The sequence below is a fragment of the Falco punctatus genome (assembly GCF_963210335.1).
Source record: "Falco punctatus genome assembly, chromosome: 8".
NCBI lineage: Eukaryota > Metazoa > Chordata > Aves > Falconiformes > Falconidae > Falco > Falco punctatus.
The window spans coordinates 4318191-4341347 of record NC_137588.1 but is presented as its reverse complement, the minus strand read 5'-3'; the positions used below and the strand labels follow the sequence as shown (position 1 = coordinate 4341347).

The following is a 23157-nucleotide window of genomic DNA, read 5'->3' as shown; positions in this document are numbered from 1 at the left end:
GGCGGGCCGCGGCGGGGCCGGGCCGGGCGGCGAGGGATGCGGTAGGCGCCATGTGAGCGCCGCCTTCCTCCCCTCGCACGCGTGGTGCCTGCGGAAGGGGGCGGCCCGGCGGCGGGGGCCGCTTCCCCGGCAGGTGCGGGGGCCGGGCCGCAGGCATCGCCCCTCCGGGGGGCGGGGGGTCCGTGCCCGGCCGCGGGGCGGAGAGGGCCCGGTACCCGCGGGTGGGTGCGAGGAGCTGCCCAGCCCTGGGGGGGGGCGGGGAGGAAGCGGGGGCGCGCGGCGGGGGGAGCGCGCGTGTCTCGGGGCTCCGCGGGGTCCCGTCCCGGGCGGGGGGCGCTCCCCAGCGGGCTGGGGCTGGCCGCAGGCAGCGTGCCTTCGGTGGTTGTTTCGAGGGCAGCTACCTGCAGAAGCTGTTTGCCGAGAGAAGTGAAAGCTGTGTCATCTGACATTAATTATTAAAGGCGGCGTGCGTGGTGTGTGGGTCTGCCTGGGCGGTTTTGCAGCGCTGCCGTCTCCACGTCCACATCTAGTGCAGTTGGGGTTAGGTATTGCCACCCGTCGGGGATGCGGAACGTGTCCCTGTGCCCAGCGGTCCTGATTTGTCCCCCAGTCACAAAGGTGCACATAGGTAACAGAATGATAAAACTGTATACGCTTATGCAGTTAGTATTCCTTCACTTAGAACCTTAAATAAGCTCAAAAAATGGTCAGGGACCGAGGCATCAGCTCCAGCTCGTGTCCCTGGTAACAACCAGTAGTGGATACCAGGGATGGAGTATGATGACGAGGGAAAGGGATTGATGGTTCTCCTTAGTGCTCTGCACTCTTGGTCCTCAGCATTACACAGGTCTTGAAAAACTCCTGTTCATTTCCCACCCCACCCAGCTGACAGTTTGCCCATGCTTGTTTGAATGCGGGTACGCTTCATATCTCCGATAAGCTGTCAAACTTGTAAAAGGTTAACTGTGAGCCCCATGAAGGCCTATCTCCTCTGTGTGAGTTTGGAACATGCCTCTTGGCTTTCCTGTAGGCAACCCATGTCTTCTTTGTGCTGCTTATGGGGTGGCATAATAAAAATGTTAAACCAAGCTGCTTTCCCAGGCTTTGCTATGCTTATTACCTAGATGAAAAAAGCAAAAGACAGAGGAAGTAAGGCCAAGGAAGGAGTACCTTGTTTTAACACTGAGCAGTCTCTCTTGGCCTAATACTAGGAAGTCTGGAAAACATTCTGCAAGGTCAGTTGGGAAGGCTTCAGCTCCTAGCTTGTTAGTAGTCCTGCTTCTGAGTTTCAGGTTTTGTGTGGGGTCTTTTTTTTTTTTTTCTTTCCTTTTTTTGGCATGAACTTGAACTCCTTCAATGTGGTAGGTTGGGAAGGAAGCTATCTTCCTCTTTTTCTCCCACCAAATGTCTTAGCTGCTTGGCTTAGTTCAAGCCTTTTGTTTCAGTGGGATATAGTCTTCCATAAAGGCATCACTTACAATTTCTGCTGTCAAGCTCAGTAAAAAATGCATGCTGGTCAGGTTATATAACATACAATATCATACACTATCATATGTGTATTGTTATTATATTTGTACTGTTGTTCAACGTATATGAAGTTTCATCTTTGAATTGACTTTACACAATGGAACAAAAAAATTAATCAGATGCAGCTCAAGTAGGTGTTTTCAATGAGAAATGCAGACAGTACCATTAAAAACTTAGGAAAAAACAGTATGCCAGCTATGAGGGTTTTTTGAGGAGGATGTTGAGAAGGTGATTTATTAAAGAAGTAACATTTTCTTAAACTGATTTTCTAGAACAGCTTCCTACAGCTAGCATCGGTTAGGGAAATCCTGTAACTTCTAATACGTCTGGTAAAGCTGTGTAGTCACAAACCAGTTACATGCAGTTTAATCATTTTTGGCTTTTGACAAAAGGATGTATTTGAAAGTCAGATGCTTTCTCTTTGAGCCTTACTGCAAAATGAGCAAGGAGCAATTACATAAAACATACAGCATATAGTTGTGAACAAGGAAAAAGCTGGAAACAGTTTCTTTTCAGTTCAGGCTGTGCAGGAATTCCTGGTGGCACGTTAGCCAGGCCGTTGGATACTTTTTTTTTTTTTGAAGAATTTAAAAAGTCTTGCTTAAGCATTTGTATATGATATGGAAATCATTGCTATATTAAGGCAGAGTGCAGGGCTCAGAAGGAAAGTGAAGATCTTCAGAAGACAGGTTCCTAGACTAAATTGACAACTGGGCTGTCAGTGCAGTCTGGGTGTTCTGCTGATTGTAGCACTTTGCCATCCAGCAGTATATAACATCTGAGTGTGTTTGGCTGATGATTTGTGGACCCAACTGGGAAGACAGTAGTCCTTCATACACTTTTGTTTGTTTGTTTTGAGGGATTATTTTTTCCTATTTGGTTGTAAGGTCATGGCTCTAGGATACTGGAACAGCCTACAGTATCGCAGGACAGCACTGACATTTCCTTGCTTGTTTGCTTGCCCAACAGTCCTTGCGTACAGAGAGAAGGAGTTGCGAGTGAAAACCTAAAATTTGTGCAAAAACTGTACAGAAATTTAGAACAGTTTTAATTTCTTATAGAGGGAATAAATTATGAGGTCTGTGGCTGATGAAATAACTTAGTATCCCGTTGCATAACCACATCCCCTTATGCATCTTTTTCCTAAACATATTCCACCACCTCCTTATCCCTGCAATCCAGCCTTCACTCTGTGTATCCACCTGAGACTTGATACATTTTGGAAAGAAAAAAAAAATTGAGTTTCAACTGAGAGTGGTCATAGACTGGTATTTTTGATTAATGAAGGCTGTGCATTAAAATGCAGTCATACCTATGTTAATGCCTAAATAATTAAAAACAATAACCCAGTTGTAAAATCCTAAATTATAAACTTCTGTAATGTTTAAAAGTGTTTACTTCTACTTCAGTATAACTGTGCACTGTTCACTGTCAGCGTAAGTGTGCATTGTAGGATCAAACATAGTTTATCTTAGTATAAGCTGTTTCTAAATTACAAAGGCCTTAAGGTGAGAACAAGGAGCAAAATGTGAGCAACCCTGATTTTTAAAGTATAGCTACATTGCAATATTTATGGGTACTAATGTATGGAATATGGGAAAATGGTTAATGCAAGTGTTTTATTAATTTATTTTTTTTTCTTAAGATGAGAAGGGAGTGGTAGCGCTCCTTTTTAAGGACAGGGATGAATTCTGGAAATACCTTTTATAATGAGTTTTGCTTTTGTGTCCAGGCCAGATTCCAGAGGAATAACTGTATAGTAACCAGGCAGTGTTTCATCTCTCTGCCACTCCTGTTGGAGTGTGGATATAATAGCTGCAGATGGAAGAAAATGTTAAAACTTTGCTTTCATTAGACCTTTGGCAACTTCCTTAGAGGCTAATGTTTTGAAGCAACAGTTCTTGTTTTCAACATAAACACTTTGATGTCTGCTAAAATATGTCCATCTTTGGCCTATGTTTATAAATATTTAGTTTTGTCGGAATCTTGCTAAGTTCCCAGGTTACCCGCCACTGTTAGTGGGACCAGTATCTTAACTGTGGAAGTACTTGTTGGCTTGACAAATGTTTATATCTCTTAGTTGGAGATCAGTTATCTGTAGTATGGTGATAACTTCTTCAAGATGCCTGTTCTATATAGAGTGGCTACCGACTGTGGGTTTCAGCCCTTGTAGCTTTCATAGAATAGTTGGGGTCATTAGGGGTCTTTAAAAGCCATATAGTCCACTCCCCTGTGATGAGCAGGGGCATCTTCAACTAGATCAGGTTGCTCAGAGCCAGTCCAACCTGACCTTGAGTGTTTCCAGGGATGGGGCATCTACCCCATCTACCTCTGGGTAAATTGTTTCACCACCCTCATACAAAAAAAAAAAAAACCAAAACCAAAAACACCCCCCCCCCAAAAAAAAAAAAAAATTTCCTTATATCTAGACCAAATCGACCCTCTTCTATTTTAAAGCCATTACCCCTTGTCCTGTTGCAACAGCCCTACTGAAGAGTCTGTCCCCATCTTTCTTGTAAACCCCGTGTGAGTACTGAAAGGCCACAATAAGGTCTTCCCAGCACCTTCTTTCCTCCAGGCTGAACCACCCCAACCTTCCCTCAGCCTTTCTTCATAGGAGAGAGGTGTTCCATCCTTCTGGTCATTTTTGTGGCTTCCCCCGGACCTGCTCCAACAGGTCTGTGTCCTCCCACGCTAAGTGCCCCAGAGCTGGATGCAGTGCTGCAGGTGGGCTCTCACCAGAGCAGAGCAGAGGGACAGAGCCCCCTCCCTTGACCTGCTGGCCATGCTGGTGGTGATGCAGCCCAGGATACAGCTGGCCACCTGGGCTGTGAGTCCACATTGCTGGCTCATGTCTGGCTTTTCATCCCCAACCACCCCCAGGCCCTTCTCGGCGGGGCTGCCCTCAGTCTCTTCACCCCCTCAGTCCCTTCACCCCCTCAGGTGCAGGACCTATGTGCAGGACCCTGCACTTGGCCTTGTTGAACCTCATGAGGTTCAGACAGGCCTGCTTCTGGAGCTCGTCCAGGTCCCTCTGGATGGCATCCTGTCCCTCAGGCGTGTCACCCACATCATGCAGCTTGTGTCATCTGCAGACTTGCTGAGGGTGTGCTGGATCCTACTGTCAATGTCATTGATGATGGTGCTAACCAGTACTGGTCCCAATACAAACCCATGAGGGACTGTTTGTGACTGCTCTTGTGACCTTAAATTTTTATGACTGGTGTCTTATGGTTGATAAAGAACCTGAAAGTATAATTAGCAGCATCATATCTTTGTATCTTTTGTTGTTCCATAAATCCGGTTCTGCATTTGGCAGTTATGTCTTGAAGTACCAAGTAGGAGTGTTTCGCTGTATTTGAAATTTAATCTCTTTTATATTGTAGAAATTGTTTTGTATCAGTACAATGCTTATACCAGATTCCATGAAGGATTTAATTTTAACAAGAGCTGAATTACAAAGAGCTGAAGGAAGGAACAATGTGGATCACACAGTCCTTGTGCTTGGAATTCCTGCATTCTTTTTTCTTTATATTTAAGGACCAGTATGGAGCATCTGCCAGTATTCTAGTCCACAGGTTAGCGTACCACTGAAGAAGTCTAATTGTGTAATAGTCTGGTGCTTTTTTTTTTTTTTAAATCAGGGAAATCAGTATCAAAAGTCATTATTCATGAAATGGAATAAACTGGAATTTCCACTTTAATTTGACTGGCAATTGCAAGTTACCTGACTTGAAAAACAGCTCTTTACAACCTGTGTTGAACAGCACTATCTTGCTAAGTGCGCTCATAGTGCCAAAACACAGCTTTTAGATTAAGCAAACATCAGTTACTGACATCACTGACCTGATAAACTGCAGAGCAAGCCTTTCTACCTCTATTTAGCTGATAACCTTTATCAAAAGATGGACTGTTTGACAAAGAGCAATTTTCTGTAAATATATCGAATGCCATCCTCTTTGCTTTGGCAGTCAGTGCTGATCCATTGTTAAATTAGGCTGACTGACCCAGGGTTGAACAACAGCAGATGTGAAAGATACGGAAACCGTGTCAAGAGAGAATTTCTGCTGCGAAAGGTGCTCATCTCTGTAATAGACTAAAATCTTACAAAGAGACAGATCAGAATCTTGGTCAAATGTCTGAAGTGGGTTTTTTCTGCCCCCTTCCAGATAGAGATCCCACATTAGGAACAGCTGTAAAATTCTGAATAATAGGTCAGAAACTTGTAATTAAATAAGTCATAAGTTCATGTTTCTCAATGCCTTTGCCAGCTTGTTTCATCAAAGTGAAATACGAAAATTTCCTGTGTCAGACCATCAGCAATCCAGTAATGAGTCTTACAGCTGAGGCATTCCTTGAAATGTGAAACCTCGATGCTTTGGGGAGCTTAGTTAAATGCTCTGTAAATGGGGAAAATATAGGGTGTAGACTGTGTAACTCGGGGTAGCTTTAAAAAAACCCGTAGCTGCAGAGTTCAGATGCAGGTACAGGATGAAGCTTTAATTGGTGTGTCAGTAGCTTTGGTTCTGTTGGCTTGACTGGGCATACTGTTCTCAAAAGATTGAAAGCACAATGTGCTGTGTGGAAGACATGATTTTTCTTTAGGAAAAAGGGTGTTCAGTAATTTGCTTGAGGTAGTTGCAAGCATTTGTCTTGGTTGAATTGCCAGCCTGTCTGTGCATTAGTCAGCCAGCATCATTTAAAAAAAAAAAAAAAAAAAAAAAAGCCAGACTGGAAGACAAGGAAAGTTCTGTTGGCTTACAAAGCTGTCTTCTGTTCTTAGTATGTAAGTAGAGTGTTTTAAATAAATTGGAAAATGAGAAGTGAGATTTTTTACTACTGGTTTTTGCTGCTAGTTATGAGGAGAGGAGGGAGGCGAATGTAATCTAGAGGTTGCCTTAAATTTAAAAGAGTATTTGGATATAATCAGATTTTTATTAAAAATAATTATAAATCCGACCTGTTGTTGGGGTAGAGTAAGCTAGTATTGGGAGAGAAGGAAGGATTAAATGCCAGTCTGTAAGATTGTACTGGCCTACTGAGGATCTGTGCTTAGTTGCATTTTTATTTCTGTAGTTACAACCCTAAGTACTGATATTCAAAGAATTGCTTATCTTGTGAAAACTGTCATGACCGGAATTCAGACCTGCTTTTTGTATGCACATGCATACATGTATAAAAACAGACGAATTGCCACCGAGCATTCTAGTTTTGGGCAGTAACTTTTATACATTACAGTATAGTAACATAAGCTTTAAAACTAATGGCTAAAATAATGTAAGACTGCATACTCTGCATTTTAGTTAATTTATGCCTGCATTTACTGGAGAATTTATTTTTGCTTCTCAAACATCAGAACATTGGCTTTCTTAAATTGACTTTGTCTAGAAACAAACCTGAGCACATCAGGGGACTAAAAGAATTGATCCAAAGCCCTTTGCTATCACTGCCCCTAGCAGTTTGGAAGTGTATGTTCCAGCTATGTGGTGTGATGCCAACTGTATGCTGCAGTGCCATGCTTGCAGGGCAAGCGTAAAGAACTGAGTATGGACTTGTGCTCCTGCCTGCTGCAGAGTGCTTTGGAATATTAAGGGAAGGTATAGCTCTGAGGTTAGACTTAGAGAAAACTTCCAAAGGCTTTGGGGCAAAGCTATTACACCTCTTTCTCTTAGAAGGAATCTTGATGCTTAATTTGGTAGGTTTTCTTCACATTAACTATTTTAACACGTGGAATGCTTGGAGAGCCAGTGTATTTACATTGATAAGCATAGTGAGCATTAGAGATGTATCTGTACTGCATGTTACCTTTCTAAGTATGCCTGATGGGAGTTCGTGCCTCTGGTGCCTGAGCTGGTTCAGGTTGCTGTACTATGTATGCCGCAGAAGGCTTTGCTTGCTTTCGCTCTAACTATGTGGCTTACATAAGCTTCTAGAAAGACAAGGGCTTTAGGACTCCTCCTAGGAGTTCCTAAAACCAGGATTATTTTGAAGAAAATGATACACATTCATTATCTCTTTTCTCTTGCCTGTGGAACCTTTGGGTCAGTCTGCTCTTACAGCTTGATTACGAAGCATGTAGATCTTTGAGTTTTATAAATACTTTATCTTCTGTGCAAGGAACATGTCTATCCTCCGTAACATCAAGAAGAGGGAAACGTGACAAACCTGCTTCAAAATATTTCCAATTATAATCTTAGCAATAAATGTAAGTCAGTAAAAACATGACTATGTTGCAGTTAAGAATGTTGTGAATATTGTGAAATGTATATGCTACTTCTGTTATTAGCTTTTTTTTCATATTTAAAGCTGAATTAAGCGTGGTGTTCACTGATAAGTGTTCTTTGAAATTGGTGGTAGCGGTTACATTGGGAGTGAAAATGTGTTTCCTTGTGAATAATACAACAATAAAAAATGTGTATAGATAAAAATATGCACTGAACTAATCTATGTATGTGTTTTTGTTTCTTTTTTTTTTTTCTCCTCCCCTAGTAAAATGAAGCAAGGTCTCCTTCCTAGCTTAGAAGATCTACTTTTCTATACCATTGCAGAAGGACAAGAAAAAATACCAGTTCATAAATTCATAACTGTAAGTCTACTGTTCCAGAGTGCTGTGTGAAATCTAACTACTACAAGATTTTTTTTTCTAATACTTTAGATACAAGAATACAAACCAAACAATTTTACACGTGGTTAGCTGCAACAAGAAATGTAACTTCCCACCCCTGTCCCCCCCCAACAGTGTTTCTCTAAGAGTGAGCATACTAGTGTTGTTACTCACTACTTTGCTGTGCAAAAAGAGTGTGCTTGAGAGCATCTGTGTCTGTGGCAGGGCTGGGTACTGTTTTGATGTATGTAGAATATAGTTGGACCGCTGTGGATTTCAAATGACATTAGTCCATTGACATAAAGTGCGGCTGAAATGGCAACAGGATTGATAAGGTATCAGAATGTCTCTGTGTTGATAACACAGTGCAGGTGTTTCTTTATCTTGATAAATGAGACAGAGCAGTAGAGAACTTGATTGTAATAGCATATCTTTTCATTTTAGTAATTATTGTTTTATTGTAATAGGCACTCAAATCTACAGGATTACGTACATCTGATCCCCGATTGAAAGAGTGTATGGATATGTTAAGACTGACCCTTCAAACAACTTCAGATGGTGTTATGCTGGACAAAGACCTTTTTAAAAAGTAAACTTTCTGTCAATAATATAACTATATAATTCTGAATGAATGTTGTCTGTTACTGACTGCTGTCTTACAAGGTATATAAATCAATGTGTGATTAGAAAGGGAGTCAAACACACACTCCTACTGATGCTATTTTCATACGAGTTCGTTCTCTGGTTTCATGCAGCAGACAGATTGTGTGATCTCCATGAGAGTTTAATCTATCAGTGTTTGTTAACTTGTGTATCTGATCCTATACTGCAACTCTCGGTCAGATGGAAAGTAAATTTATTGATGGGGTGTGGAGTATTTAGTACGAGTATGTAAAACTTCTCTCTCTACATCATCAATTATTTTAATCTGAAGTTCAAAATGCTGCTTCTGTGTGGTGAGGTGTTCAGAGTATGTATGTAGTTAATTCTAAAAAAGAGTATGTGAAAAATAGTGACGTGAAATTTCAAGATCTGTAGAGATGGGAGTAGTTAGGACTGTAGACGCTGCTTTGGTCTGTTTTGGAAAAATTTGTGTGCCATATTTTTAGTGATGCTTTTTTTTTTTTTTTTAAGATAAGTCTGTGGTCAGTTAGCTGAACAATATAAGCACTGTTTAGGCTGTCTTCAGTTCATTCCAAACGTCCTCCTTTGTGAACTAATCCTGTTTAGTGCTATTTCCTCTGTTACAATTTAAAATACATATGTGCATGTATATAAAAAGGTGTGTTTACATACATAATTGTGTATATGTTATATAAGTATATAAAATATATACAGTATATGCTTATACTATGTCATATATTTAAGTAGTTGCTGTAAAAAACATAAAATATATTTTCTAAGATATATAAACATTTTTGGGGAAAAAAATGAATATCTGTGTGTGTGACAAAATTGCAAACCATTCAGATCCTTAATCATATATGGGATACGTCTTAAGGGTACAGTGTGGACTAACTTTATTCCTATATTCAAATTCAAGAACCAGATTTTCACTGGTTATTTGTCATCACAGTAAAAACTCTAAATTGTTACAGAGTCAGAAACCTTCCTGGGTGTGTGGTTGGATTGGAAAGGAAATGCGTTTTGCTATTATGCATTACATTTATAGTAGAAGGCTTGTTTGTAACAGTAAGCTATGGATTATGTTTTAGGCAAGGGCTCTACATTAAAAAAAGGACAAGTGATTGCTAATTAGCAAGGTTAGCCTGTGTCCTGTGGCACATCTCTAGGATTTGATCATCTGTGTTGGGGGAGTGGTTGTTACTGTGGTACTTTGTTGAGAGCTAACATGGTTGCATCTTATGTAGGAAGAGTTTTGAACATGAGGGCTATACAGCCGGTGGAAAGGTGCATCTCTTTGCACAGCAGATTCTCCTTTGCAGCAGCGGTTGTTACCCTTTTTTATAAATCAAAAAACCCCAGACTTCAGTTATCTGTTCCTCTTTGTTGTGTGGAGACTCATACAAGGTTCTTGTATTTTATTCTGCCAGGTGTTTAAGGTGAGAAATACAATAATGTATCTACTCAGCTGTACTTGCTTCAGGACTTTGAAGCATTGGTTCCCTAAATGTAAAAGTCAGTAGTTTCGTTCTGCTGTTGAATTTGAATCCAAAGCTGCTAGATCAAATAAAGCATCAAGAATAAGTGAAATGGAGTAGTGGTAGCATAAGCGTGTCTAAATCAATTGAGTCCAGTAGAAGTTACCTGTAAAATTTGTTAGCTCATGCATCTGTACCATCTGTCTAACAGAAGTTTAAACACCTTTTTAGTTGTTCGAAACATTACACTCCAATTTGACTAAAATTGCTTTATCTTGAAGACTTCTGGCTTTAGAGTGCTCTCCACTTAAATAAAAATTTGGAAAAAATCTCCATGTTACAACTTGGGTTTTTAATCTTTCATCTCCGGAGTTTCTTGAATTGAAGGCTTCACTGGTGCACATTTCAGAGAGAGTGCTTGACAGATTTCTTGAATTAGCTGTTTGTTGCATGTATGTAACATAACACATCTTCGTAGCATGAACGGTACCTTGCTGAGGCAGCCTGCTGCAAGCAGTGCAGCATGGTAGTTAGCTTGCTATGTAAATTTTTTTCTTTCCTTTTTTTATTTGGTACCCTAGCTATGGTAACTACTTAATAAAGTAGTAGTAGTGCCATCTAACTATTGTTGGATGTAACTCAGGCAACTTAATAAATAGGGAAGATTGTACACTCTAATCTTGCTCATGAAGCATGCATAGTTTGACGTATCCTATTTTTTTGATCTGTTTCTATGACATTGTTGCCAATTTGTAGAAAAATTTCTAATAATCTTTGTAAGAAATCCTCTGACCCCTTTTAGCTTTTCCTTTAACGCACATCTTGTTCCTGACAGAAAAACAGAAGAGTTGCAAAAAGCCCGATTTCTTAACTAACAATATTTTGTTCAGTGGTGGGGCGGGGGAGGGGAGGAAAGGCATGAGGCCGTTGGAATTGAGCTGTTTTGAAAATGGCATACACTCGAATGAGATGATAGCTACCGAGTGACAGTTATAACTCTGAGGTTTAAACCTGATTCTTTTTCAGAATAACTTCCTTGGCATTGCAGACTTAGCCTTTGTCACAAGGTGCTGCCTGTCCCGCTTTATTGACCTAGAACTGTGGTGGTGTTAGCCAAACCTCCGCTCTGCGGGTAGGAGTCTGGGGATGTTATGTTCTCGGCAAAAACCTGACAATCTGTTGCTGGATCTCAGAGTTATCTGTTCGCTGCCAAGCGGCTGTGCTGCTCTCCATCTAGGTAGCAAATCCTGAGGAAAACTTTCATTTTAGATCTGTTTAACCCGACATATTAATAAGTGTTTTCATTCTATTTGAGCAATTAGAAAGCTTTTGACAGCAGACGAGGAGGACTTCCATTATGTTACTATCTTAATACCTCATTTGTCAAAAGAATGTTACTTTTTTTTCTGAAATGTCTGAATATATGGAACACTTCTACAAACCTAGTCTTGCTTTCTGTAATGCTTTAAACAGGAGAAAAGGTGTCCGTTTAGATTTATAGGTAGCCAAACAGTTCTTCAGAATTGGTGGGAGTGCAGACTTTGTTTTTAGCCAGTGTCTACTTCGTGTAGGGAAGCTATAATTAGCAAACCCAGCTAGAACTTGGAAAGGAATGGATAAACGTAGCAAGTTGAATGATAAAGGAAACAAAATGACCCTAAGTTTATGCTAGAGACCAGAAGTTCTGTTTCCAAAAAAATAACCCCCAAACTTTACTTTCAGGTTATACAAGTCATGGAAAGTTATTACAGATCGTAAGGCTTGCATCCTAATCTTCCTAACCCAAATGGATCAGGGAAGGGTTATAGATTGAAAAGAAATGTTTTCAAATAGGGGAAAAAACGCTTGGATTGGGATTTGACAAGACAGAAATCTTTAGGGTGAGATTATAAAAATTAGGAGAAAAGTTTGTATTTGAGTGGATACTGCCACCTTTTTGTTTTCCATGCTTTGTATTGAGTTGTTCTAATAGGTTTTGGTGAACCTCAGTCTTTTTTTTTTTTTTTTTGTTCTTTAACAAGAGTGCTTAATGCTGTGCAGGTGCTACAGACAATGTAGAAGTGCATCTGAAGTTTAAACCTAATCCATGTTATGTTGTTATTCCTTCTGCACACATCGCTGCCATCACTGTTATTAATTACATTTGGAAAGGGGTTGTTGCACCTGGAATAGGTAACTGTAATTGGAGGCTGCTGGGAACAAAAAGGAACAAGTTTTTTTGCAAGATACATAAAAAGGAGTGGATAGGCATGACAAATTGCAACAAAACCAACTCTGCTGCAATTTTAACATAGACTAATGGAGAGGTGTATTACAGGCAGAGCAGTTCTTGAGAGGCTACTGTGTACAACAGACTTCTCTGCTGTTGCTCTTTCACTCTTGGAGAATAGTGCCTGCCAGCGTTTGAAATGGCTGTCAGCTGAATTCGGGCTAAGTACAAAGGAGTCCAAACTGAAAGAGGGGGATCAAAAGGGAAGGTAGTTCTGTTTGTTCACTGGTCTTGGCATGCATCTTCATTTTGAACTGATAATGACTTTTAATAGTAGGATTATTGGAAGTATCTATTCCGAATAAAATATTTCCCTAAAAATTAATTTTTTACTTTCAGAATAAGTGTTCTTTGGAAGGCTATGTTACTCCTTCATAGTATGGGCCTAGATTTCCATTTGTCTGTACTAACAGTATGTTTCTGCTTTTGTCAACCCTGCCAGAAAGCATAGTATGAACACATTAAGGAAACTGGTGTTAAACCTTCCTTTCCTCTTTCTTGCACTGGGATAAGGCTGTTAATACTCTTTATCAGGTCATATTTCAACTGACGTGTTAATGGCTCCCAGTTCCCACCCTTGCTCCTGCTCAACCTAACCCACAGACACACCGCTTTCAGCAGCGTGTCCCAGCTTGTGTTTTGATCCTTCCTTTCTTCTGCTTCTCCTAGATAAGTCCTTTTCATCAGTTTTTTAAATGTACCAGATGGGCTGATGTTCCGAGGGTGTGGACAATAACGTAACTGTGTTCTGGGTTAAAAGGCAGCAAAGATTCCTCAGCTGGGGGTAGTTTGAAGCAAGAGACTTGCAGTACTGCTAACTTTTGCTTAGTTTGGAAGATGTTATCGAGTACTTCTGCAGAGTTTTGTTTTTATTAGAGTGTAAACTCATTCCAGTTTGGTCTGTTGGCAGTGTTCTCCCTCTGTTCGTGGTAAAACCAGTTGGAGGCAAGAGAAACCAACCCTGAATCTCTTGGGTCCCATCTAACTCTGAAGTTAGCACTTCTTTGGACAGAGGCTGGGATAGAATGAGCTTCGCATGTCTTGATCCCAAGAAATGCGTGGCTTAGATCCCTTTTGCAAGCTTAGATGCTACTTGAAGGCAAATTTGTAGTACCTTGGGGTACAGCCTCACAGTGGAAGCTTCAAAAAGAAGACCTTTTAAGTAAAAAGGCATGAAAATGAATGCAATGAAACAATTGTAAATACTTTTAAAAAAATAAAACTTATGAAGTAGGAAATTGAAGAGTCTTTCTGATGAAGACCTGTTCTTGTAGGCATGTAACTTCAGGGGACTGATGGTCCTTATTTAAATAGCATGTAATTGCTACTCAGGTATGCTTTTTGACAATACTTTGTCAAAATACTAATAAGCTTTTTTAACTTTTTGCAGGTGTGTACAAAGTAATATTGTGTTGCTTACTCAAGCTTTCAGGAGGAAGTTTGTCATTCCAGATTTTATGTCATTTACTTCACATATTGATGAGTTGTATGAAAGTGCTAAGAAACAATCTGGAGGAAAGGTAACCTGTTTGTAAATTCAACTTCAAACTTCTGTAAATTTCTTGATACTAAGCAAATATGTTCTTTAAGTAGATGGATTTTTCTTAACATTTTTAGCAAAATATTTAATTGATAACTTGGTGAAATGGTTTTGGAATTTCATTTATGTCTTCAAGTTGTAAAGTGTGATAGAAATACAGCTCCTTATCTCTTAACAGTCTTCTACGGTTTTGAGGTTAGAATGAGAAATAGTGGTGTTTTTTCTGTATTTTAGGTAAACTATTAAACTGCTATATAGCTTGTCAGATTAAACTTTAGCCTATTAAGGAATTGTGCTGCTTTGCACAACTGGATGGTTGTGTGACAGAAGTAATTGTCAACACCATACTTATGTTAGTAATTAAGGTTTATTCTAGTGTTTATTTTCAAAAAAAATTTAAACCCCCAAACTTGATTACAAGCTAAAATTTTATATGATTTGAAAACGCTAAACGTGCTGTAACACAGAACAGAGGTTCCTCTTAGAACATGCTGAAAAAAGTTCTAATTGCTAACGATCTAGTGAATATAGTAATTTTAATGAAGTTTTAGATATACTAGGTGATTATTAGTGGAATAATTCAGTTGAACCTTATGTATCCTTTCCATTGATGTTTGTTTTAATTGACATATATTAAGTATTTTGGATGTACTGTCTCTCTTTTATTTCATGCTGTGATAGGTTGCTGACTATATTCCACAGCTGGCCAAGTTCAGCCCTGATTTGTGGGGTGTGTCACTTTGCACAGTGGATGGACAGAGGTACATTCTAACTTTTAGATTTTGCTATTTCAGTTATTTAAACTATCTGACTCATACAGCACTTTATGATATCTTGTGGTTTAATAAAGAAAAAGCTTTACTGGAGTTACTTAAGAAGTAAAACCCATTTGGTCATGTTTCTTAACTTTTTTCTGTTTTTCTGTTTAACCTGAATTGTTTTGCTATTATTATAAAATATTGTTTAAACAGTATTTGTAAATACTTTGTTTAAAACTGTATTATATTGCACTTACAATCCAAATAATTAAGCTGTGGGTAATGTTGATGATAATCAAAGGACAGGATAGAGACAATGCTTACGTGGTATTAATCTTTGGGAGTTGAAGAGCTTTGTCTAATAGTACCCGTGCCTCAAGCTGTATTACTTCTTCTGTAAGTCACAGTGTGCTTAGAAGTTAGTTCCTTTTCTACACTTTAATGCTTTTACTCTAGCATTATTATATGACTGCTGTATGTCTTTACAAAGAAAATGAAGATGTGGGAACTGGATGGAACTTAACATAACTTTGCTTTTCAGGTTTAAACTTTCTCCTGTAAGGGCGTATATAGGTCTTAGATACAGCTAGAGTTACCTTATTTTTATTTTTTATTAGTAACTTAGTGTGGCAGAGACAGTTAGGAGCCTAAATGTAAAGGAGTATCTCTAACCACCTAGCTATGAGGTAAGGTAAACTATTCTGTACCTACCTTTGTGAGTAGACAATGTGAGATACTCAGCAGCTTGCGTGTCTCTGCTGGCCCTCGGTTTGGTATGGTCATACTATGTATTCTGAGTACCATAATTTGTAGATGTTGAGTATGTCCTGGGTAAATGGGGCATTCCTGAGAGAGAGCGTTAGACTTGCTTATGGTGACTATGGTTCGAGGTTCTTTTTAATGTGATCTGTTATGATCTTTGTTTCTTATTAGCCATATGCTATATAACCTCTAGGGGAGGAGCTGTACAAGTGAGCTGAAGTATTTTTCAGCTTCCTGCTTCAATGCCTGAATTACCATAGTAATACAGCTTTAAAGGTGTTCTTCCTTTTGAATATTTTAAATTGGCATTTTACTTTATTTATAACATGTACTAATAAAAGTGTTTTGTAATGTTAATTCTTGTAATGTTTAATGTTGTGTAGTGTTAGTTATTATAATGCCAGAATAATTCGGTGAGGTTTCCCTGAAACATCATGTTTGCTGCAATGAAAAGAAACAAATACACTTCTGATCTTGCCATGGGAGAAGTGGCTGCTTGGAGCTTTTTGCTCTAGATGGGGCATATGCTGCTTGTGTGAGTCATTCTTCAATGCAGTCTGACAGACATTGAAAGTAAACTTACCAAAAGATAGCATTTAATAATGGTAATAAAATACCTAGGCCATTAGCAAAGGGATTGTAAATATGGCTATTTAATTCTTGCCCTCAAATTCCAAAAGTGAATTGGATCTGATCTTTGTTTATATAGATAGAAATACGTGTAGTGGCTATATTCAGGTCAGCTTTGCCCTGTTGAGTATGTGGTTTGCAATTGAGTGGGGTAAGTGTGATACTAGAGGTGTGAGGTGATTTTTTGTTTGTTTGTTTGTTTTGTTTTGGTACAAACCCATTTCTGAACATGCTTTTGGTTTTTTACATCTGCAGTAATCACCAGCAACTGACTTTGTTATGCCTCGTTTATGGAGGCAGGTGTTAAAACCTTTACATCTTTTTGTTACGCTCTTTAAAATGAGACTTAGTAATAATACACTTTTGTTTTTTGGGGTGTTTTTGTTAATAGTCCTAGCATTTTGAAGAACAGATGAAGCATTTAACATTTTACTTGCCACAGCTGGCAAACAGGAAATTTCAAACCTCTTCATCTGTGTTTTTCCCAGGCATTCTGTTGGCGACACCAAAGTTCCATTTTGTCTTCAGTCCTGTGTAAAGCCTTTGAAATATGCTATTGCTGTTAACGATCTTGGCACAGAGTATGTGCACAGATATGTTGGTAAAGAGCCTAGTGGACTGAGATTCAACAAACTGTTCCTGAATGAAGATGGTAAGATACATATAATACTTAATAATACAAATACTCAATTTTAGAAAATTATAAACCAAGCTACTCAGTTTTTTCAGTCTCTTTATTTTACTTTTTCTTCTTAAGTCTTATTATTAAACAGTGTCCCGAAATATTTTGCTGTCAGAAGGGTAGGCTTATCCTTTGTTACTTGCTTTTGCCTAATTTTAGAATGCTAGTAAAAGATGCCTGATTACTTCTGTTCTATTTGATAGTTATCCAGCTGTAGGAGAAACCAAAGAATTGTGATAATGTAGGCATTTGAATTATATAGTTATTTAGTTGAGTTGGTGAAGAATTTAAAACCTTTGGTTCCTTTTTAAGAAATGTGTATGTCACTTCCCTTCTCAGCCCTCTGAGAAGCAGGTGCTGGTGCCAAAGGCCAGCACTGGGTGGCTTCCAGAAAGCAAAAATGAGCACATCTTCCCACAGATTATTCTAAACTAAATTTGACTACTGATTCAAAACAACATTTTTTTATTTATTTTTTTTTCCTGTGGCAGAAGTGCTTCAGCAAGTGTTTCTTGTACAGTATTTATCTAAATTATTTCTTTTTCATATTATATGAATTCTCAAGCACGAAAATGTTATTTTTAAAAACATGGCAAAAATCTGAGAAGGATGACTCATGTAGCCTTAGAGGAAATACTGGATGTTATCTCTGAAACACAAACGTTTCTTCTAATGGATCTTCCTCAGTCAGAAAACAGACAATGTTTCTGTTGCCATGGTATTACAATTAATATTTAATTAACAGCATAAGGCTTGGGTGATATTTTTGTCAAGGACTGTATTGAATTCTTTCTGAAATATCTATATTACTAATATATTAATGATACATAATTATATTTAGTACATACCTTAAAATCATCTTTGCAAACTTACAAATAAAATGGGTCTTGACAATTTATTTTTTCTTTGTTATGTTAGTGTTAATGAAATACCAACATGCGTATATATTGCCAAGAGGGAATTAAGCATTTTGCCAAGCTTTGCTGTCTTGTTGCTTTCCCAGTTTTTCAAAATACAACTTTGTACAGTGTGAAGAAGACTATCTTTCATGTCCTAAGAAAACTGACATATAAGAAAAAGTTTTGATGGTGCTGAAAATTGCCCTTTTTTTTTTTCCTTTTGGATCAATACCGGTGTTCTGAGGCTTTTTTACTTTTAATGAAATGACAGAAAGTATAGTAATTACTTTCTTCTCTTTATTGCTGCTTTTAAAATGGAACTATGAGAGAAGATTAGTTATTAGGATGTGATCTTTTATGTTACTGTTAGACTGTAAAAGGTTTTATAAGACTCTTACGCAATAAGAGAAATGGGATTATTGTAAGTTTTCCAGTGTGCATGAAATTAATGGGCAAGACTAATTAATCTGTTAAAAATTTTGATTTTTTAAGTATATGCTTATATGGCCAGTATAGCTGACATGAGAAAAATGTGTTAAAACTAACCTGAACATTCTTATCTATACAGTCCTTTAAATGAAAGACTAAAAGGTAGAAGTCGATTAAATAGGAACATTTCAGTTACAGGAAAGAAAGGGAAGTCAGGTTTCTGCAAGTGAAGGTGGAGGAGGGTAGAAGGGATTACATTTGTAGATTTAAATTAATGTAAAATAAAGTTTGGATATGCAGAGTATTCGGCAGTTTGAACACATGTGAGTACTTTGAAGATCATATTTGAAAATAAAAATATAGATATTTAATCTGTTTGCTTTCTGGTTATTGTGATATAGATGAATTTCATGTTTGTAATTGGCATTTCATGAAGTGACATGCAGGTAGTTGAAAACTGGTTTGGCATGCATCTGAAGCTGGTTTTTATACATACTACATTAAAGATTCCTAAAAGAGCATGTTCTTCCATTTCTGTGTTTACTAGTACTGAGGTTCAAGCTGAAAAGAATGGAGAATATTACAAGACCATTTTAAATCATAGCTAAAAATGCCAACTTATAACAAAAAGTGTTATGAAGAATCATGTATGTTTTGAGTAAGGTCTGCACTGTACAATGGAAATTTTGAAACTTGCAGCTGTGTGAATATTTGATTTTGAAACTTGTTCTGTTTGATAAAAATAATATGGCCCATCAAATAATTCTGGTTTCTGGAGGACTAAAGCAATGCCCATTTTAATTAAATACAGATTATTCTAGTTGATTGAAATAGCTCAGGGCTTTTACATAGTAAAATATGTCTGAAATAGGCATCATCAGGAACAATTTTCCTAGTCATGGGCATGAAGAAACCTGTAAACTGATTAATGATTATTGAGTTCTGGATGCAACATGACTGACAGTACCTGTATATATGTACAGTTAGTATCTCTTATCCGTACATGAGTCTTTCTCTTGATGATAATAATTTGTAGGATTAGTCAAATAATACAATTGTTTGTGGAACTTAATCTGGTAATAAATGTTGCATTGTAATTGAATGAGGGATTGCCAGGAACCTGTTCTGCTGAAGAATTTTGTTAATCAAAGATGGAATTCTTTCTTTATGTTTTTGTTCGACAAACAAATTTTGATGTAATTTTGGAAAGAACTTGCCATGATGAACTGTTCTGTGTGTTGAAACTATGTTGCATATATGGGGCAACCTCTGCTTTCTGTGCTGAAAGGCTCCAAGCCCTTTCATACAGTAAGGGCCTAAGGCCAGTGGTGGAAAAAAAAGGTCAGAAGAACTGGCAGAGGAAAATCACTTTAATTTGAGTTTGTTAGGGGAAAGGCATAGTTTGCATATGGCGTAATTGCATGGCAGGTTGGTAGAGCAGTTGTGCTAATGGACAAGCAGTTTTAAGGTATTAAAAAATACATATTAATCACCATTCACAGTCTCCAGTGGAGAGATTTTTAGGTAACTAAATAAATCATATTTTCTTTTATTTTTAATTTAGATATACCTATTAAATGTATTGCAGTTCTGTATGTAAAGAGCTATTCTAGATGAGCATCTCCTTCCCACAGGAGAAACAGAGCACTGCATTGGTGAGGAATATATTTACTATTCAGAGGCGTTAGTGGGTTGTCTATGTGAGAGACAAATGGTTGAATCAGTGCTAGACTTAATCAGGGCATCCCAGTTAAAGTCGAAGGGTTATTATGACTTGTGCTTTTCATTAAGGATAAAACTATGAATTTATCTGAAGTAGAACGAGATGATACAGCAGTATAAGAGACTTCCAGAGAAGCCGCATAAAAGATTTTTATTTTTTCTGTCTGAGCAGATCATTGCCTTTATTATACAGTGTATGTGTGTGTTTATGTTTTTAGTGGTGTGTCAGCTTTGCAGAGTTCGATACCTCTTTCTAAAGATTAATAGATGAATTTGTTCACCTTTTTGGCAAACTTGCAATTACAGTATCGATCTTCATTCCTTGTCGTTGTACAACATGGAATCCCCTTGCTGATGGCACCCACTGTTAGGTAAATTAGTAATTGCTGCTGCTTTAGGAGGAGCCTTCCTTAAAAATGAAGGTAGTGTCAGAACCTATACATGCCTAAGAGGTGAAAAAATACCATGGAATGAAAGTATTATTGACAAGAGTGGAAGACATCTCTTTGAATTTAGCAGGAGTCTTTCAGAATGTTGTAGGATTTTATTTAGACATCCTGGCCCTTAAAAAAGGCCAGTATATCGTAAGTCTGTGGAGAGGTTCTTCATTGTGGAGTAGAATAGAATGTTTCAGTTGGAAGGGACCTACACCAATCATCTGGGCCAACTGCTGAGCACTTCAGGGCTTACCAAGTTAAAGGATGTTATTAAGGGCACTGTCTAAATGCTTCTAAAACACTGACAAGCTTGGGGTGTTGACCCCCTCTCTGGGAAGCCTGTAGCTACTCTGGCAAGATAGAAGGGTTATCTGTCAATTACAGATATCTATGTATAGGAAGTGTTTGGATAGTATTATCTGGTGCTGTGCAGATAATAGTGAAAATAACTTTCCGGGACCTGGATAACCGTGACAGGATTTCTTCTGCTTAGAAGAGGCAGTAGTAGATTAACGGAAGGTGTTCTGCTCAGCTCTATGATGTGCTTGTGTTAAGGAAGAGCTGGAGAGACCCTCAGAGAAGCGCTTTTGTTAGTGTGTGGCCAGCTGGGCTGCTGTACTTCGCTGTAGATGTTAAGGCTCCCACAATGTGTTTCTTGCTGACTCATTAAGGTGTGTGGGGGGCGGAACATAGCACAGCTTCATTTCAGAAGTACATTCAGGAAAGCCTGTGTTTCGTTTCATTAGAAGGTCCTTGCCGTTTTTCATGTGAGGGCAGCACATGGAGGTTTGTTAGTTGTGAATTGGCTAGAGCTGGTAGGTGTAGTTGAGATGTTAAGCAGTGAGAGACCCGAGTCTTTGGGGTTGAGGAGAAGGTAACCAAGAATGCCTTGTGACATTGAAGGTAAGTGGTGACATCTTCAAGGAAATGAGTTGCACCATACTTTCAGAGGCTATATTCTGTGTGTAGACTTACCGCATTGATAAGCTTTTGAGTCGCTGAATGCTAAATAAACATTACACATCCTTTTTATTCAGATATGCATGTGATGTGGAGTTTAGGAATACTTTTTTTTTTTTTTTTTGCGTAGCAGATTGGAATCGTAGAGATGTGCAGAAGAATCAAGAGCAAAACATAATACTTGTGGAATGGGCTGTATGTGATTTAAGTCATTAACATGTTTATGGACTGGAATGATACTGATGCTGATGAGAGGAAGCTGTAAAGAAGTGTAGCTGGAGCAAGAAACAAGGCTGGCAGACTGTTCTGATCATGCATAAAGTTGTATTGGAGTGTGAGTTGGGATCCCCAGTTCAAGGAAACTGTTGGAAAAGTGGAGGGGGCTGTAGTGGAGGGCTGCCAACGTGCTGTGGAGTCCAGGGCACCTAACTCCCAAGGAGTGGATGAAAAGTGCTCCTGTGGGAGCCACTTGGAACTCTTGAAGAGCAGTTGCAAAGATGAAGATTTGTGTCACTCTTCTTAGTAGTGGCAGATGATACAAGGGCCAGGGGCCCCACGCTGTGGCTTGGGAGGTGCAGGTTGGTTGTTGGGGTAGACTTGTCCTCTTGGAGGAACAGGATTGCTAGAGAGGTTGAGGATTTGCAGTATTTGGAGGTTTTCAAGACTCTGCTAGCTAAAGGCATGACTGACCTGATGGAGCCTTGGCAATAGCCTTGCTTTGGGTGGGAGGGTGGAGAAAATGCCCTCCAGATGTCCTGTCTGAGCAGCAGTTTGTGATTAGTCATTGGACTTGCACCATCTTTGATTGGTGTTCAGGTTTTTGGTCCATAAGGAGAGACAGAGTTAGGAAGCTCTGGAAATGCTACATTTTTCTGACTCAGAATCTAGTTTTAATAAAAAGTCAAATATATTTGACCCAAGTTGCTTGTGTAACTGACACGAGTAGAACAGGATGTTTGATACAGGTGGATCTTAAGTACAATCAGATGAGATCAGACCAGCTTGTGAGTCCCTGTCAGAGAGGAGAGGAATGGCACTAACATCTAAAAGTATACAGACATTAAGCTTGTATTTTAGCAGAGCTTCACTATTTTCTTTTTTGGACGGAAGATACTTGTCTTACCTTTTTACTAATAGAATAATGTTTTTTTGAAGTTCCTTTTAGTATTGACTTTCTGAAAAACATTAAAAGGAATTTGAGATGATTAGTTTTTGGAGATAATCTGATAGTTATAGCTGGCTAAGTGCCACTGACGATCACCAGTGTCATTTTGATGGGGAAGTGTGTGTGTGTGTGTATACTGTGAAGATTGGACTAATCTCCAAAAAGCAGTCACCTCTGTTCCTTTCAGTGTGTGTGTGTATGTTATATATAAAAACAGTGAACACTTTGTTTGGGTTTTAAATTAGTATTTTTTTCAAATTTGGAGATATACGAAGTAACAGCAAATTAAAAGAATTCAAAGCTGTCACAATATTAATGTATTGAGAAATGGTTGAGGTTTTCAGATACCAGAACCCTCAAAAATCAGCCTCCTAGTTAAAAGACACAGCAAAAATGTTGGTTAAACAACAAAAAACCCCAACCTGTATGAGTTAAATGTTGATAAATGAAAACTTGTGTTTGGGAGAAGTAAGGCAGCTCATAAGGAAGCTTTTTTTGTAAAAGAAGGAAGGGGAAAAAAATATTCATTTATATGAGCAGCCAAGAATGACCGGGAATGCAAAAATACTGTTAATGTGGAGAATTGTGAAAAAAAAGAAAAACATAAGTGTAGCAGGTATATGCAAGTCAGTTATAAAGTAAGTTAAATTCTAGTGAGGATGAGTAAATTA

General features: G+C 38.6%; 2 protein-coding genes across 4 annotated transcripts in view; one reads left to right on the top strand and one right to left on the bottom strand.

Annotated features, from left to right (window-relative positions):
- NEMP2 (nuclear envelope integral membrane protein 2) overlaps nucleotides 1-23157 on the bottom strand; it is a 225850-nt gene that overhangs the window by 120440 nt on the left and 82253 nt on the right. The window lies entirely within an intron of this gene.
- GLS (glutaminase) overlaps nucleotides 1-23157 on the top strand; it is a 66357-nt gene that overhangs the window by 407 nt on the left and 42793 nt on the right. For 2 of the 3 annotated variants that reach the window (XM_080399930.1, XM_080399928.1), the window contains exons 2-6: nucleotides 8017-8113; nucleotides 8599-8720; nucleotides 13893-14022; nucleotides 14724-14803; nucleotides 16681-16844. In XM_080399930.1, coding sequence (XP_080256056.1) covers nucleotides 8017-8113; nucleotides 8599-8720; nucleotides 13893-14022; nucleotides 14724-14803; nucleotides 16681-16844 — 593 coding nt within the window. Of the gene's footprint in view, nucleotides 1-4530; nucleotides 5106-8016; nucleotides 8114-8598; nucleotides 8721-13892; nucleotides 14023-14723; nucleotides 14804-16680; nucleotides 16845-23157 lie in introns of those variants that run through there. The other variant, XM_080399929.1, reaches the window with a different exon arrangement.